Raw genomic sequence first — 19,743 nt, 5'->3', positions numbered from 1 at the left:
AACTGTTTACACCACCATTATGATACATTGCTCAGACAGACCAAGCGACCACCGGTCAGGATACAGCCACATTCTAGTGAACCCGCCCACAGGATACAGCCATTCATTCTAGTGAACCCGCCCATAGCCGAGATACATGGTGTTCACCAAGACAGATTCTGTCAAGACAGTGGTACTTACGTTGAAGGTTACACGTCGCACCCACATACTTTGGTCTGCACCCACGGGGACACTCCCCTGTGATTGGGTCGCACACCTCCTCGACGCACATTCCACATGTCTCGTTGCAGTTGTAGCCGTAGAAGCCGGTGCCGTTGCAGTCTGATTAAAACAAGAAACATTATGAGTCATTAATTAGCTTTGTCACGGATCATTCCTGATTCAATACATATACCACAAACTTGTGGGTGCTGGAGACTCGAATCGACGTATATACAAAACTAGATAGCAGTTAAAAAGATGGAGCATTACAATGCAGTGTAGATTTCCACTAACTGATCTACTGACAGTGCTGTAGGCCTTGGTCGTTCCTCGTTCTGCTCACAACTACAATTGCATGTACAACCATAATGTGACAACCCACCTGTTAGACATTGAAGCCCCTTCCATCCTCTCTCACACCAGGAGCCTGGACACTCTCCTGTCCCCTTGTCACACACATGTCCACCCAGACACTGTCCACACTGATGGCTGCATGCTGGACCGAAGGTACCGTTTGGACATGCTACATATGAAAAACATTGAATTTACACATTCAGATTTGTTTCTTTTCCCAATCAAATCAAGGGTACAAAACGTTAAATATCTAACGTGAAAATGCAAATGAGTTCACAGGGCAAAAAGGAAATAGATTATATGCCTGGCACATGTTGGCACGCTCCCAAATATTTGTATGCCTTGTCATCTGTACAGAGTAAATAGCCCTTGTCTTGTCGGAGACATTCAACAATGCTTTGGACATTGTGTGCCACTGCAGCAAGGAATCCATCAGTTAACAAAAGGCGTGTTTATCACGTTTGGTGCACATAAGTAAATGTGTGTTTCAGTCGATCCAACCAAAGACTTTGACATTTGTCTGTCACATTAGTTGTTATCATGACAAAATATCTCTGGTTGAATATGGCTTAGGCTGTTTCCAAATTCATGGCTGAAGTTAGACATTAGAATATAGAACGAGGTCCAGCAGTATTTGGGATTTGAATTTCAAGACTACCGAAACCCTCGTGCACGCCAATGACAGAGGCACCAACCTCGCAATGCATAACAAACCTCATAACTGAACACAATCTAAGTAAGCTAAAATAAAACACCACCCCATTAATTATCTTAAGACCTAAACTAAGAATTCCTAAAGCCAAAACACCGCATACCACAAGATTACATACATGAACACTGTCCAAACTAGTGCCCCATTCACACAGACGGATACTTTGACCCGGGTACAAAATACACATGTTTCGGCATCCAGACATCACTACCCTCAAGACAAATTAAATCATACAGACTCCCAGACAGCCAATCAATTTTCACGGCAGATTTATAACCCATAGTAATTGTGTTTAATAGTAATAAACACAATTTAACTCGAATTCTAACAGACTCACTCAGTGGGCTACAAGCAATAAAAAATACAAAACCCAAAGCCAGCCTAAACTTATAACTGAGACACTAAAACCACTCAGGATCTACACGCCTTAAGAAAAAAGGTAGAATTCAATCTATCCCTGCCATTGTTGGTGTCTTTGGCAACGAACATGCCGACCAAGCCGCTATATTACACATCAACCTTCAAAGCCGTAGGTATATTTCTCATAAAAACTGGTCTTTTTAGGTCGCATGTAACCCCACATATGTCGGAAAGCGTACGTTAACCTCCCTCATTATCTCCACTATATAGCCACCTTTGTTCACCCTCCTTGACAACACTTACCTACGTCACATCTCCACCTTGTTCACCCTCCTTGACAACACTTACCTACGTCACATCTCCACCTTGTTCACCCTCCTTGACAACACTACTTACCTTCGCCACATCTCCACCTTGTTCACCCTCCCTGACAACACTTAACCTTCGCCACATCTCCACCTTGTTCACCCTTCTTGACAACACTTACTTTCGTACCTTCGCTACATCTCCACCTTTGCTCACCCCTCCCTGACAACACCAACTCTACGTCACATCTCCACCTTGTTCACCCTCCCTGACAACACTTACCTTCGTCACATCTCCACCTTTGTTCACCCTCCTGACAACACTTACCTTCTCCCACATCTCCACCTTCTTCACTCTCCTTGACAACACTAACCTACGTCACATCTCCACCTTGTTCACCCTTCTGACAACACTTTACCTCGCCACACTCAACCTTTGTTCACCCTCCCTGACAACACTTACCTTTCGTCACAGCTCCACCTTGTGTTCATCCCCTCCTTGACAACACTAACCTACGTCACATCTCCACCTTTGTTCACCCTCCTTGACAACACTTCTCTTCTCCACATCTCCACCTTGTTCACTCTCCTTGACAACACTAACCTACGTCACATCTCCACCTTGTTCACCCTCCCCTGACAACACTAACCTACGTCACAGCTCCACCTTGTTCACCCTCCCTGACAACACTTTACCTTCGCCACAGCTCCACCTTGTTCAACTTCCCTGACAACACTCTACCTTCGCCACATCTCCACCTTGTTCACTCTCCTTGACAACACTTTACCTTACACTTACCTTCCACCTCCTTGACCACTTACCTTCGCCACACTCTCCTCCCTGACAACACTTACCTTCGCCACATCTCCACCTTGTTCACCCTCCCTGACAACATGCTTCCACCTCCCACGTCACATCTCCACCTTGTTCACCCTCCCCTGACAACACTCTTACCTACGTCACATCTCCTCCTTGTTCACCCTCCTTGACAACACTTACCTACTCCTTCGCCACACTCCACCTTGTTCACCCTCCCCTGACAACACTTACCTTCGCCATCCACCTTGTTCACACTCTCTTGCCACAGCCTAATTTGTTCCACTCTTCCTTGAACACTTAACCTTACGTCACATGTCACACCTTGTTCACTCTCTCCTTGACAACACTTACCTTACAAGCCACCTCTAATTTGAGCCCACCTCCCTTGACAACACTTTTTCTTTCCACAATTTAATTCTTTGTCGGCCTCTTCTTGACAATTTAATCCTATTGTCATGATTCTTACCTTTAGCCCACCTCCCTTGACACATTTAATCCCATGTCACAGTTCCACTTGAGCCCACTCCTTGAATTTACTCTTGCTACAGTTTTAATTTTGTCTTAACTCTTGATAACATTCTTATCTCTAATTCTGAAATTACTTCTTGATAATTTTATTTTTGCTTCCCACTTTGAAATTTTAATTCCTTCCCTTTGATAACACTTGCTCTTAAGCACACTAATTTTAGCCTACTCCTCGACAATATTTTACTTGTTATTCTAATTTTAGCCCATCTTCCCTTTGATAACACACTTCACAAGTCATTCTGAGACTCTTAGGGGCCCATCCTTCCTTGACAATTTTATTCTCCCATTTTATTCCACTCTTCCTGATAATACTTTAATTTATATTCCTTCCTGAGCCCACTCCTTCTGGATAACATTTTAATTTACACATTCTCCATTCTTTTAGCCTACTTTGATACTTAATCCCATTAATTTTAGCCCACTCCTTTGATGACAATACTTGCATTCTTTGCATTCTTGACTCCACTCTTGATAACACTTTTACTTTGCTCTTAATTTTGTTTAACTCTTTGATAACATCTTTATTTCAAGCATTACCTTTTAGCCCACTCTTCTTGTGACAACATCTTTATTTCTTTAAGACTTAATGAGCTCCATCTTCCCTTGACAATTTTAATTTGCTTACATTAACTAATGAAATCTACTCCTTCTTGACAACACTAATCTCCTATGTCATATTCTCATCCTGACTCATCTTCCTTTGATAACACTTACTTTAACAGTTTTAATTCTTTGAGTCTACTTCCTTCCTTTGATAATATTTTACTTATTACATCTCTACTCTTAGCCCACCTTTTGATAATATTTAACTTTGTCAAGATTCTACTCTTTTAGAGCCCACTTTCCTGACAACATTTTATTTTAAGATTCTAATTCTTTGAGTCTACTTCTCTTGATACTTTTAATTTTGCTTACATCTCTTAATTTTATTCATACCTTTCCTGTTAAATAATTTTCATTTTTATTCTACTCTTTTGAGTCTTAATTCTCCTTTGATAATTTTATTCTTCTGTCTCTACTCCTGAAATTACTTCTCTTTGATAACATTTTAATTTTATGGGGTTACATTTACCTACTCCTTTGATAACATTTTATTTGCTATCTCTAATTCTTGTTTCTAATTTTGATACTTTTATTTTCTATTCTTAATTTTATCTACTTCTCTTGACAACACTAACTTTATTAAGATTCCTCTACTCTGAGTCTACACTCTTCCCCTTTGATAATACTTTTATTTATGTTAAGATCTCTTCCTGAGTCTACCTCCCTTGATAACATTTTATTTATTATATTCTCTCTACTCCTTTATCTTACTCTTCTTTGATAACATTTTAACTTACACTAATTTGTGCCCACTTTTGATGATAACATTTTGATTTTCTTTGCTATATTTCTTTGACTCTTTTAGGCCTTACTCCCCTTTGACATTTTATTTTTACAGTTCTACTCTTGTGTCTTAATCTCCTTTGATAACACTTTTAATTTTTAAGCATCTCTTCCTGAGTCTTACTTCCTTTGATACTTTATTTTTCACACTTAATTTTAATTCTTGATACTTAATTTAATTTATACCTCTACTTTTAGCCCACTTTCCTGATAACATTTTATTTTTTTCCTAATTTTAGCCCATTTTCTGACAATTTTATTTATCTCTAATTTGAAATTCTGTTCTTTTGATAACACACCTCTATTAAGATTCTCTAATTTTATTCATTCTCTTTGACAATTTTATTTTTGCTATCTCTTAATTTTTAGCCTTACTTCTCTTTGATAACATTTTATTTTGCTACATTCTACTCTGAGCCTACCTTCCTTTTGATAATACTTTTATTTTTATTCTACTCTTGAAATTAATTCTCTTGATAACATTTTATTTTCTATTCCTCTAATTTTGAAATTAATTTCTTCTTGATAATACTAACTTGTTACATTTCTCTCTAATTTTATCACTTTCCTGATAATACTCTTTATTTTTGTTACATCTTCCATTCTTAGCTCACTCTTTCCCTTTGATAACATTTTATTTTATGTTACATCTCTTCTGAAATTCTCCTTTGATAAATATTTTATTTTATGTTTTATTCCTCTAATTTTAGCCTTTTACTTCTCTTGACAATTTTAACTTACACTCTTAATTTTGTCACCTTTGAGAAACATTTCTTAATTTTCTTTTTAAGTTATATTTCTGACTTTGTATTCACTTTCCTTTGACAATACCTTTTACTCTGCTACATTCTACTCTTTTGTACCTTAACTTCTCTGACAACATCTTAATTTTTGCTACATTCTTCCCCTACCACTTTGATAACATTTTACTGCTTACACTCCACCTTTTAGCCCACCTTCCTGACAATTTCATTTTGCTTACATTAATTACTCTTTGTGCCCACTCCTCTTTGACAACATTTTAATTTATATATCATTCTTACCTTAGCCCACTTTCCTTGATAACATTTTACTCTGCTATTAGTTTTTCTGAAATTTTACTTCTCTTGATAACACAAAAAATAATTTATTACATTTCTCTAATTTTCCACTTTCTTTGATAACATTTCAATCTCCATATTACATTCCTCTTACTCTTGAAATTCATTTCTCTTGATAATACCATTTCCATGTTACATTCTCTAATTTTTGTTTTACTCCTTTCCTTGATAACATTTTACTTTGCTTACATTCTCTTAATTCTTTTATTTCCATTTCTTTCCTTTGATAATTTTATTTTTGTTACACTTCCACTCTCCATCTTTCCTTTGATGCTAACATTTTTATTTTTGCTATTATTAATTAATTTTAGCCCATTCTCTTCTTGATTAACATTTTAACGTTTTATTGCCACATTCCCACTCCTGTGACCACCTTCCTGACACCTACTCTGCCACAGCTCCATCCTCCACTTCCCTTCCTTGACAACACAAAAATTCTACGTCACATTCCCTCCACCTTTATTCACTCCTTCTTACCAACACTAACCTACGTCACATCTCCAATTTTATTCACTCCCTCCTGACAACACCTACTCTCCACCTTTTGTTCACTCTCCTTGACAACACTCTTACTCTACACTCCACCTCCAATCTTTGATAAATACTCCACTTTCTCCACATCTCCACCTTTTGTTCACCTCTCCTTGACAACACTTTAATTTTCTTCCACATCTCTTAATTTTGAAATTACTTCCTTCCTTTGACAACACACTAACTTATTGCCACATTCTCCTAATTTTAGCCCATCTCCTTGATAACACTCCTAATTTTCAAGCATACTCTAACTTTAGCCTTACTTCCCTTCTTGATAACACTTTACTCTTTTCTACACCTAACCTTGAAATTCACTCCCCTCACACACTTTGTATTCTGCTCACCTAATTTTATCTATCCTTCCTTGATAACACTTTTAATTTTTCAAGCATTCTAATTTTGAAATTCCACCTCCCACAATTTTATTTTTGCTAAGACTCTACTCCTCCACTCTTGACAATTTTAATTCTTATTCTATCTTTTATTCATTTCCTTCCTGACAATACCTAATCCCATGTCACATCTCCACTTTGAGTCTACTCCTCCTTGACAACATCTTTAATTTACACTCTAATCTTAATTCTATGATACATGCCCCATTTTCTGTTTCCACTTTATCTTATCCCTTCCTTGACAACATCTAATCTCCCATGTCACATCTCCACCTTTGAGTCTTACTCCTCCCTGATAACATCTTTTCTTTTCTCCATGATCTCCACTCTTACTCCTTTGACAATACTAATCCATGTCATCTCCACTTTAGCCCACTCCCTGGATAACACTAATTTACAAGCCACAGCTCCACTCTTTTGTGCTCATCACTCCTCCCTGACAACACACTTTACTTTTCAAGCATAGCTCCATCTTTTTTTTGTCTTAATCCTCCTTGACAACACTTAATTTCTACATTCTCCCACTTTTATCTACTCTTCCTTGATAACACTTTACACCTAATTTTGTCTACCTCCTCCTACTCTTTGCCACACACCACCTTGTTCACCTCCTTGGATAAACACTAACCTTATTGTCATCTCCACTCCTTTGAAATTCACCTCCTTGATAACACTTTACTTTACATAGCTCTTATTCACTTCCTTTGACAATGTAATTTTACAAGTTACATTCTAATTTGTATTCAATTCTTTGGATAACATTAACTCTACAAGCCACATCTCTAATTTTCCTACTTCCCTTCCTGACAAATACTACTTACAAGTCACATTTTAATTTTGAAATTCACTCCTCTCTGACAACACTTTGCCTCTCCACTCTTTATACTCACTCTCTTCTTGACAATACTTTACTTCACACTCTAATTTTGTTCACCTTCCTTTGATAACATCTTTAATTTTTCTTTACAATTAATTTTAGCCTACTCCTTCCTTGATAACACTTAACTCCCATGTCATCTCCACTCCCATCTCTTCCTGATTAACACTCCTATTTGCTATTAGCCTAATTTTATCTAATTCTTCCTTGGATAACACAAAATTTTATTGCCACATTCTAAATTTGAGCCCCATCTTTCTTGACAACACTTAACCTATGTCACATTCTCCACTCTTTTGTTTCACTCTTGATAACACTCTACTCTTTGCTATTCTTAATTTTATCTTACTTCTCCTTGACAATACCTTTAATTTTTCTGCTACACTCTTAATTTTGTCTACTCTTTCTTGATAACACTTTTACTCTCCACTTTTATTCACTCTTCCCTTGATAACATTCCTTAACTTACAAGCCACATTCCCACTTTTGTCTACTCTTCCCTGATAACATTTTTATCATTTTTGCCACATTCTCCCACTCTCCATCTTCCTTGGATAACATTTTAATTTTCCACATTCTCAATTTTATACCTACTTTCCTTGACAATACTAACTCTACAAGCCACATTCTCTCTACTCTTGTTCACTCCTCTTGACAATTTTATTTTAAGCATTCTTTAACTTTGAAATTACCTTCCTTGACAATACTTTTATTTTTGTCACAGTTCTTAATTCTTTATCCTTCCTTTGATACAATACCTTTACTCTGCTACATTCCCTCTAATTTTTAGCCTGCCTCTCTTCCTTTGATAACACTTTTAATTCCTCTACCTTTAGCCTTATCTTTTGACAATTTTACTTTCAAGCATTCCTCTAATTTTACCTAATTCTTCCTTTGATAACATTTAACTTTATTCTACTCTGAGCCTTACCTTCCCTTGACAATATTCTATTTTTTTATTCTCTACTCTGAAATTCCTTCCTTTGATAATACTTTTATTTTCTTATTCTAATTCTCTTTGATAATTTTGCATCCTATTTCCTCTACTTGAAATTTACTCCTTCTTGATAATTTTATTTTTACTTAACTTTAGAAATACCTCTTTCCTTTGATAATATTTTATTTTTTTTGTTAGTTTCCACTTTGAAATGATCCTTTCCTTTGATAACATTTTATTTTTTTGCTACATTCTCTAATTTTAGCCCACTTTCCTTGACAATATTTTTATTTTTTCCTAATGAGTCTTACCTTTCCTTGACAATTTTATTTTCTTAAGATTCTCTGCATGATTTACTTCTCTTCTTTTGATAATTTAATTTATAAGCCAAGATTCTAATTTTAGCCCATCTCTTTCCTGATAACATTTTCATTTTTCACCTAACTTTGTGCCTTACCTCTCCTTTTGATAATATTTTATTTTTTGTTTAAAGTTTCCAATTTTGTGTCTTATCCTTCCTGACAACATTTTTAACTTATGTTTATTCTAATTTTAGCCTTACCTTTCCCTTTGATAAATTTTTCTTTTTCTTATTTTCATTCTTTTACTTCTCTTGATAATTTAACTTTATGTTTACATTTCCTCTAATTCTGAAATTTTACCTCCCTTTGATAACATTTAATCCATAAGCCAAGAAGTTCTAATTTCATCTTCCTGACAATGATTTTACTTCAAGCATACAGTTTTAATTTATCTAATCTCCTTTGATAACACCTTTTATTTTGCTATTCTCTCTTCCTTAGCCCATTTCTCTTTGACATTTTTATTTGCTACACTCCACTCTTAGGCCTTACCTCTTTGATAACATTTTATTCTTGCTACATTAATTAATTTTGTCTTTTACCTCTTCTTGATAACATTTTAATCTCTGTGTTCTATCTCTTAATTTTTGAAATTTATTCTTTCCTGATTTTATTTTGCTATGTTTTAATTTGAGCCATTTCTTCTGATAATAAATTTCATAAGCCATATTCTTAATTCTTACCTTTGATAAATTTTAATTTATAAGTTACATTCTAATTTTATTTCCATTTCTCTTCTTGATAATACTTCATTTATGTCACATTCTCTCTACTCTTTAGCCCACTCCTTTGACAACACCTACTCTCCACTTCACTTCCTTTGACACTTTTATTCTTGCACTCCACTCTCCACCTTCCTGACAACACTTTAATTTTCTGCTACACACCAATTTTAGCCCACTCCTCCTTTGATAACACTTAATCCCATTCTAATTCTTGAGCCTACCTCTTGATAACACTTTACTTGCTTCCACTCTTTTAGCCCACTTCCTGACAACATGTAAATTTATTGCCTCACATCTCCACTTTTACTCACCTTCTTGATAATACCTAACTCTATTACATTCTACTCTTTACTCTTCCTTAACACTTAATTCTTTTTGCTATCTCCACTTGAAATTCATCTCTCCCTTGACAACACTTTATTTTTATCTCTAATTTTAGCCCATCTTCCTGACAACACTTTAATTTTTCTTCTTATTCCCACTTTGAGTCTACTTCTTGACAACATCTAATTTATTAAGTTACATCTCCTAGTTTAGCCCATCTCTCTTCCCTGACAACATCTTAATTTTTCTGCTAAATTCTAATTTTAGCCTACCCTTTCCCTTGATACAATTTTAATTTTCCATTCTAATTTGAAATTACTTTCCTTTGATAATTTAACTTGTTTACATTTCTCCTCTAATTTTACTCCATCTTCCTTTGACAATTTTATTTCCTCTTTGAGCCTTAATTCTCTTCCTTTGATAAATTTTATTTATTTCCACTCTTGAAATTTTACTTCCTTTGATACACCACATGTCACATTTAATTTTAGCCTTACCTTTGATGATAATATCTTTACTCTTTGCTATATTTCTTGACTTTAAAAATTCACCTTCCTGACAACACTTTGCATTTTCACATGCTCCACATTAGAAAACTAACTTCTCCCTTGATAACACTTTAATTTCTGCTACATTCTCCTTCCTCCACTTCTCTTGATAACACTTTTATTTTTACATCTCTCTTTAATTTTGTCTTACCCTTCCTTTGATAAATACTTTTATTTTTCAAGTATTAATTAATTTTATTCACCTCTCCCTTTGATAACATTTAACTTTATTCTCTAATTTTGTGCCTCCCACTCTTGATAATACCTTTTACTTTTTGCTATCTCTACTCTTTAGCCTACTCCTTCCTGATAACACTTTACTCTTTCTATTATTCTCTTAATTTTGTTCTACTTTCCCTTTGACAATACCTAATCCCATAAGCCATCTCTCACTGAGTCTACTCCCCTTGACAATTATTTTTACTTTCACTCTTTAACTTTTATTCATCTTCCCTTGATAACACTTTTATTTCTGTCACAGTTCTAATTTTTATCTATCCTTTTGATAATTTTATTTTGCTACATTCTTAATTTTATCTACTCCTCCTTGGATAATACATTAATTTTTTTTGTTACATTCTCTAATTTTTAAATTCACTCCTTCCTTGACAATTTTATTTTTCTTCTACATTCTTAATTTTTATTCCATTTCTCTTTGACAACATTTTAACTTTATGTCACATCTCCACTTTATTCACTTTCCTGATAACACTTTTAATTCTTTGCTACACTCTAACCTTAGCCTGTAATTCTTCTTCCCTTTGATAACACTTTTAATTTTTTCTGTTTCATAGCTCCTAATTTGTTCATCCTTCCCTAGACAATACTTAACCTATGCCACATTCTTAATTTTAGTCTAATTCTCTCCTGACAACACTTTCCACATCTCCACCTTAATTTCTCTTTGACAACACTTTACTCTTCTGCTACACTCCACCTTTTGTTCAATTCTCCTTGATAACACTTTAATTTTCTACACACTAATTTTAGAAATTCTAATTCTCCTTGACAATACTAACTTTATTACATAGCCTCACTCCTTAAAATGCATTCTCCCTTTGATAACATTTTAATTTTCTTTGCTAAAGTTCTTAATTTTTTGCTCTCTGATAACATCTTTAATTTTTCTTTTTGCTATTCTAATTCTTGAGTCTTCTCCTTTGATTAACACTTTAATTTTTTTTGCTATTAATTTTAATTTTGTCTTTTACCTCTTTGATAACATTTTAATTTTTGCTACATTAATTAATGAGTCTTACCTTCATTTGAATTTACAAGTTAAAAGATTCCTCTCTAATTTTAGCCTAATTCTCTTGATAAATTTATTTTTGCTATAGTTTTAATTTATTCCATTTCTTCTTGATAACAAAATTTATTAAGCCAAGCATTCTAATTTTTCCCAATTTTGATACAATATTTTAACTTTATTAGTCACATTCTTAATTTATCTACTTCTCTTGACAACACTCTAATTTTTTATTCTTAATTTTTGTCTACTTCTCTTGATAACATTTTAATTTTTCTTTGCTACCTACTGTGTCACCTTTTCTTGGATAACATTTTATTTTACATTCTCCTAATTTTAGCTCACCTCCTTTGATAACATTTAACTTCCCATGTTTATTCTCTACTCTTGTTTACCTCCTCTCCTTTGATAATACTTTTATTTTTTTAAGAGAATTTCACTTTTAGTCTTAATTCTCTTTGATAATTTTAATTTTCCATTCTCTAATTTGAGCCATTTCTTCTTTTAGACAATACTCTTTTAACTTTATTGTCATTCTTTGATCTTTTAGCCTTACCTTTGATAATACTTTTATTTTTCATATACTTTAATTTTAGCCTACTCTTTCCTTTGATAATTTTATTTTTGTTTTCATAGTTTTAATGAGTCTTATTCTTTCCTTGATAATTTCCTTTATTTACATTTATAATTTTTATTCATCTTCCTTTGACACAATGATTTTGCATTTTGCTACATTCTCTACCTGAGTCACTCCTCTTTGACATTAACATTTTCATTTTCTTCTAAGATTTCACTTTATACTCCATTTCCTTCTTGATAACACTAACTTGCTGTACCTCTAATTCTTTTAGCCCATCTCTTTGATAATACTTAATTTTTTTTTTAAGTATATCACTTAACTTTAGCCTACCTCCCCTCTTTGAATATTTTATTTTGTTAAGCAGTTTTAATTTGAAATTTTTATCCTTTCCTTTGATAATGACCCCATAAGCCAAGATTTCCACTCTTTTAGCCTAATTCTCCTTGACAATACTTTTTCTCTTATTCTTAATTTTACTTCTTGATAACATTTAACTTATTGTCATATTCTCACTTTAGAGTCTCATCTCTTCCTGATAATAACATTTAACTTATTATTAAGTAGTTTCCACTTGTTTCACTCTTTCCTTTGATATTTTTATTTTTTTCAAGCATAGTTTCCTAATTTTGTCTTAACTTTCCTTGACAATATTTTATTTTTTGCTATGATTCTCAATGGAAATGCATTTCTTTCCTTTGATAATTTTATTTCAAGCACTCTAATTTTAGAGCCTTACCTTTCCTGATAACATCTTTTAATTTTTTAAGCATACTAATTTGAAATTAAATTCTCTTTGATAATATTTTAATTTATTAAGTTACATTCTCTAATTTGTTTTATCTCTCTTGATAATTTTATTTTCAGCATATATTTCCAATTCTTAAAATTACTTCTCTCTTGATAACATGTGCTTGCTGTTTCAAGATTCCTCTAATTTTAGCCTTACTCTGACACTACTTAATCCCATGCCTACCTCTTAATTTTAGCATTTTCCTGTGATAATACTTCATTTATTAAGATTCTACTCTTGAGTCTACTTTCCTTTGACAATTTTCATTTTTGCTATATTTCCTCTAATTTTGAAATTACTTCTCTTGATAACATTTTATTTTTTGCTACTTCCACTTTATCACCTCTTGATAATTTTATTTTTGTTACATTAATTAATTTTGTCTATACCTCCTTTCCTGATAACACTTTAACTCTATTTCCTCTATCACTTTGTTTACCTTCCTTTGGACTTCCACCTTCTGACAACACGTGGCCCCACAAGCCACATCTCCCACCTAGAGCCTCACCTTTGACAACACTAACCTATTTCTCGCTCACATTCTCCCACTCTTCACTTCCTTGACAAACACTTAATTCTCCACATCTCCCATTTTGTTCACCCTCCCCTGACAACACTTTACCTTCAAGCCACATCTCCTAATTTTAGCCCACCTCCCTGACAACACTTTATCTTTTCTGCCACATTCTTAATCTTTTGTCCACTTTGACACTTTTACTTTCCACATCTCTAATCTTTAATTCACATCTAATCCCATTCTCCTCTAATTTTACCCACCTCCTGACAACACTTTTACTTTTGCCATCTCCACCTTTTAGCCCACCTTCCTTGACAACACTTTTATCTCCACTCTTTTATTCACTTTGACACTTAATTTTATGTCATGATCAATTTTGTGCCTAATTCTCCCTTGGATAACACACTTTTAATTTTAAGATCTCCTTCCTTTATTCACTTTGACAACACTTTAATTTTGCTTCATTCTCCACTTTAGCCCACTTCCTTTGACAACACTTAACTCTACAAGCCACACTCCACTTTGTACTCACCTCTTTTGATGACAACACTTTTAATTTTCATGCAGCTTGACTTTATCTAATCTTCCTTTTGACAATATCTTTAATTTTCTTCCATAGCTTCCACGATCTAACTTTGATAACACTTTAATTTTGCTAAGATTCTCTTGAAATTCATTTCTCCTTTGACAACACTTTAATTTTTCTTTGCTACACTTTAATTTTATTCACCTTCCCTTGATAACACTTTAATTTTTCTTTCACACACCACTCTTTTAGAAATTCTCCCTTGACAATACTTTAACTCTACACATTCCTCCACTTTAGCCCACCTCCTCCTCCTCCTTGATAAATTTTACTTTGCTATTCCCATCTTTGAGCTCCATCTCCTTTGATAAATTTTAATTTTCCATCTCTAATTTTACCCACTTCTCTATTAACACTAATCCCATGTCACATCTCCACTCCTCCACTCCCTTGATAACACTTTTAATTTTCAAGACTTTAACCTGAAATTCCACCTTCCCCTTGATACTTTACTCTTTGCTTCTCTCCACTTTTAGAAATCTTTATCCTTTGATACACAATCCCTATTAAGAAGCTCTTAATTTATTCATCTTCCCTGATAACACTTTAATTTTCATGTCACATCTCCCACCTTTTAGAGTTCATTTCCTCTTGACAACACTCATTAACTCCCACAAGTCTCTGCACTTTGTTCCATCTCCTTGATAACACATTTTACTTTACATCTAATTTTATTTTTACCTCCCTTTGACAATACCTTTAATTTTTTGCTACATCTCCACTTTTAGCCCAATTCTCCTTGACAACACTTAACTTTATTGTCACATTCCCTCCTTGATTCTCCACTCCTCTCTTGACAATCTTTTATTTCTCTGCTAGTTTCCACTCTTTGTCTACTTCCTTCCCTTGATAAATACTGTAACTCTATTAAGCCAAGATTCTACTCCTGTGATTCATCTTTTCTTGATAACATTTAATCCCATGTCACATCTCCATCTTTTAGCCCATTTCTCTTGACACTCTACTCTTTGCTTACATTCTAATTTTATCTAATTTCTCTTGATAACACTTTACTCTCATGCTACATCTCCACTGTAGCCACTACTTCTTTGACAATTTTAATTTTACAGAGATCTCTACTCTTTAGCCTCATCTTCCTGACACATACTCCTAACTTTATTAAGACTTCTCTACCTGGAATTACCTTCCTTTGATAACATTACCTTTTAATTTTGCTATATTCTGCACTCTTGAAATTACTCCTCCTGATAACACTTTTAATTCTCTATCTCTAATGAGCCTTACTTCTCTTGATAATTTTAACTTACAAGTTTACCTCTTAATTCTTAGCCCATCTTCTTGATAAATATTTTACTTTGCTTACAGACTTTAATTTGAGTCTTACCTCTTCCCTTGATAACACTTTTACTTTTTGCTCTCACAGTCTCCATCTTTTATCTGATCCTCTTCCTTTGATAACACTTCCTATTTTTCTACATCTAATTTTTAGCCCACTCCCTTCCCTGACAACACTTTAATTTTCATTCTTAATTTTATTCACTCCCTTGATAACACTTTAATTTTCTCTTACATTCTAATTTTTACCTACTTCTTTGATAACACGTAATTTCATGCTCACATTCTCCACTCTCCACCTTCCTTTGATAATTTTAATTTTCTTAATTTTATCTACTCCTCCTTGATAACACTTTATTTTGTTTCACAGTTCACCTATATCCTTCCTGGATAACACTAATCTACAAGCCACATTCTCTAATTTTATCTGTTCTCCTTTGACAATACTTTTCTCTTTCAAGTATAGCTCTTAATTCTTTTTAATTTCTCTTTGATAAATACTAATCCCATAAGCCAAGATTCTTAATTTTAGCCTTACACTTTCCCTTGATAAATACCTTTACTCTGCTATTAAAGCCTAATTTTTATCTAACTTCTCTCTCTTGATAACACTTTAATTTTGCTATCTCTAATTTTATCCCACTTCCCTGATGATAATTTAATCACTTTTACTAAGCTATGATTTTACCTTTTAGAGTCTACTCTTCCTTGATAACACTTAACCTTATTGTCTTTTGCTACACACTAATTATCTATAATTACTCCTCTTGATTAACATCTAATCTCATTACATTCTCTACCTCTGTCTATTTTTCCTTGATAATTTTTACTTTGCCATAGTTCCACGACCATTTCTCTTGACAATAAAATTTATTCTCACTCTTTTAGCCCACTTTTGATAACATTTCCAACTTATTACATTCTTACTCTTTTGTACCTTACTTCTCTCTTTGACAATACTTTATTTACAAGTTACATTCTAATTTTGATTCACTTTCCCTTTGATACTTTTATCCCATTTTTACATCTCTACTCCTGAGCCTACTTCTTCTTTGATAACACTTTTCACCCTCCCTGACAACACTTCTACCTACGTCACATCTCCACCTTGTTCACCCTCCCTGACAACACCCCACCTTCGTCACATCTCCACCTTGTTCACCCTCCCCTGACAACACTTACCTTCGTCACATCTCCACCTTTGTTCACCCTCCTTGACAACACTAACCTACGTCACATCTCCACCTTGTTCACCCTCTCCTGACAACACCTCTTACCTTCGCCACATCTCCACCTTGTTCACCCTCCTGACAACACTTACCTACGTCACATCTCCACCTTGTTCACTCTCCTTGACAACACCTAACCTACGTCACATCTCCACCTTGTTCACCCTCCTCCCTGACAACACTTAACCTTCGCCACATCTCCACCTTGTTCACCCTCCCTTGACAACACTTCCTTCGTCACATCTCCACCTTTGTTCACCCTCCTTGACAACACTAACCTTCGCCACATCTCCACCTTGTTCACCCTCCCTGACAACACTTACCTACGTCACATCTCCACCTTGTTCACCCTCCTGACAACACTAACCTACCTTCCACCTCCACCTTGTTCACACCCTCTGACAACACTTGCCTGACAACACTAACCTACGTCACATCTCCACCTTGTTCACCCTCCCCTGACAACACCTTACCTTACGTCACATCTCCACCTTCTCCACCTTGTTCACCCTCCTTGACAACACCTTTGTTCACCCTCCCTGACAACTACGTCACATCTCCACCTTGTTCACCCTCCTTGACAACACTAACCTACGTCACATCTCCACCTTGTTCACCCTCCTTGACAACACTTACCTTCGCCACACTCCACCTTGTTCACCCTCCTTGACAACACTTACCTACGTCACATCTCCACCTTGTTCACCCTCCTTGACAACACTAACCTACGTCACATCTCCACCTTGTTCACCCTCCTTGACAACACTATACCTACGTCACATCTCCACCTTGTTCACCCTCCTTGACAACACTTACCTACGTCACATCTCCACCTTGTTCACCCTCCTTGACAACACTAACCTACGTCACATCTCCACCTTGTTCACCCTCCTTGACAACACTTACCTACGCCACATCTCCACCTTGTTCACCCTCCTGACAACACTTCACCTTCGCCACATCTCCACCTTGTTCACCCTCCTTGACAACACTAACCTACGTCACATCTCCACCTTGTTCACCCTCCTTGACAACACTTACCTACGCCACATCTCCACCTTGTTCACCCTCCTTGACAACACTAACCTACGTCACATCTCCACCTTGTTCACCCTCCTTGACAACACTTACCTTCGCCACATCTCCACCTTGTTCACCCTCCTTGACAACACTTACCTACGTCACATCTCTACCTTGTTCACTCTCCTTGACAACACTTACCCTACGTCACATCTCCACCTTGTTCACCCTCCTTGACAACACTTACCTACGTCACATCTCCACCTTGTTCACCCTCCTTGACAACACTTACCTACGTCACATCTCCACCTTGTTCACTCTCCTTGACAACACTTACCTACGTCACATCTCCACCTTGTTCACCCTCCTTGACAACACTAACCTACGTCACATCTCCACCTTGTTCACCCTCCTTGACAACACTTACCTACGCCACATCTCCACCTTGTTCACCCTTCCTGACAACACTAACCTACGTCACATCTCCACCTTGTTCACTCTCCCTGACAACACTTACCTTCGCCACACTCCACCTTTGTTCACCCTCCCCCTGATATGAAATGCCTTCTACAACACAATCAGGCAGTACAGGCTGTTATACCTCTCTACCTGACATACTCAACTTGTCACGAAGCATCTCGTTTCCATAACAAATGTAATTAAAAGAACTTTACAATTGTTATAGTGGGTTGTACGTGCATCAGGGTGCAAAAAAATAATTATAAAACATTCCAAAATATTATACCACGATTGTTTGAAGCAAAATTGCTTTCCTTTAAGAGAAAGTGAAAGACAAACGATCTGGTTACCTTGGTGGCACATCATCCCTTGCCATCCTGGTTCACATCCATCCGGGCAATCTCCTGACACGTTATTGCAGGTGGCGTTACCACGACAATGGCCACATCTAGAGCTGCATTGCTCCCCATAGAAGTAGTCATCACACTCTGCATGACAGACCGTTACTTTACATTATGAACATCGTACTCCTAGACGAAAGTAGGCAAACCTTCACATACTGATTCCATGAATTGATTATTACACGGATATTGTCAATACTATCCTGCAATCTTGATGCACTTTATTCGTAGCTCCTTACCTTGACAAAACGGTGGCTTGAATCCGGGGGCACATGTTTGACACTCTCCTCCTATTTTGTCACATGTCTGTCCACCCTGACACCTCCCACATCTGCCTGTACAGTTGAAGCCGTAGGTCCCGTCCTGGCACGCTGTCAAATTACATCAGAATGTTCGTGGAGGAAGATGCATTTAGTATAATAATAGAGCTCAAAAATATTCTAGGTATTTCACCAATACGGTTATACTTGGTACTTTTTACTGACCAAACATAATCTGTGAAGACGCCTATGAATTGCAGTTTGTATGTACCCATTGTCTGAAGTGATCATAATCCGTTCTCAACCTTTTAGATGAGATGTCAACGCTAGATGAACCCGGCCTAAAGTTAAGGGGACAGGTTGTTCATCGACGCATCAGTATAATTTGTAAATCGATGTATTGTATCATGTCACACACACACAGACACACACACACATATACATTAGTATTTAAAGTTCAGTGTATATACCCATCTTCCTAAATAAAATGAAACAATATTAGTTACACGGTGTTTTGAAAGGGTGTACGGGTCTTACAGTCCAGGTCTTACAGTCCAGTACACCTTTCAAAAGACCGTGTGACGAATTTATTACCCTTTAAGATATTTTTATTAGGTTGTCTGTAAACAACAACATTCAATCATCGGCAGAATGAGACGCAAGACATTTCGCCATGGATTTTCCTGAACGGTCATAAAAGGGAGATAACTCGGGATGGCTTAGTTTATGATAAAAATATTGAATTTGAGGTTTTGTAAAACGACAAGTGAAATACAAAAACATTTTATTCTTTGGATATATTCATTGACACAACAAATAAAAAATTATGACAACAATTTTATTGGTCTGTTTATACTCATTATTTTATACACCAACTCTCAAATTTCAAAGCGA

At 35.5% G+C, this 19,743-nt stretch overlaps 1 protein-coding gene across 1 annotated transcript in view; it reads right to left on the bottom strand.

The window, feature by feature from the left end:
- The window catches only part of LOC124273985 (multiple epidermal growth factor-like domains protein 10), a 55,705-nt gene that overhangs the window by 5,171 nt on the left and 30,791 nt on the right, over positions 1 to 19,743 (bottom strand). The window contains exons 6-11 of the mRNA XM_046709319.1: positions 18,829 to 18,960; positions 18,539 to 18,676; positions 18,206 to 18,296; positions 2,788 to 2,804; positions 584 to 724; positions 181 to 321 (exon numbers count right to left, since the gene is read on the bottom strand). Of these exons, the coding sequence (XP_046565275.1) occupies positions 181 to 321; positions 584 to 724; positions 2,788 to 2,804; positions 18,206 to 18,296; positions 18,539 to 18,676; positions 18,829 to 18,960 (660 nt within the window). The remainder of the gene's footprint in view (positions 1 to 180; positions 322 to 583; positions 725 to 2,787; positions 2,805 to 18,205; positions 18,297 to 18,538; positions 18,677 to 18,828; positions 18,961 to 19,743) is intronic.

This window comes from Haliotis rubra, unplaced genomic scaffold (genome assembly GCF_003918875.1).
Source record: "Haliotis rubra isolate DU_JTF1 unplaced genomic scaffold, ASM391887v1 Scf1867, whole genome shotgun sequence".
Taxonomy (NCBI): Eukaryota; Metazoa; Mollusca; class Gastropoda; order Lepetellida; family Haliotidae; genus Haliotis; species Haliotis rubra.
The sequence above is the reverse complement of the archived record's forward strand: the minus strand, read 5'-3'. Positions and strand labels throughout refer to the sequence as shown.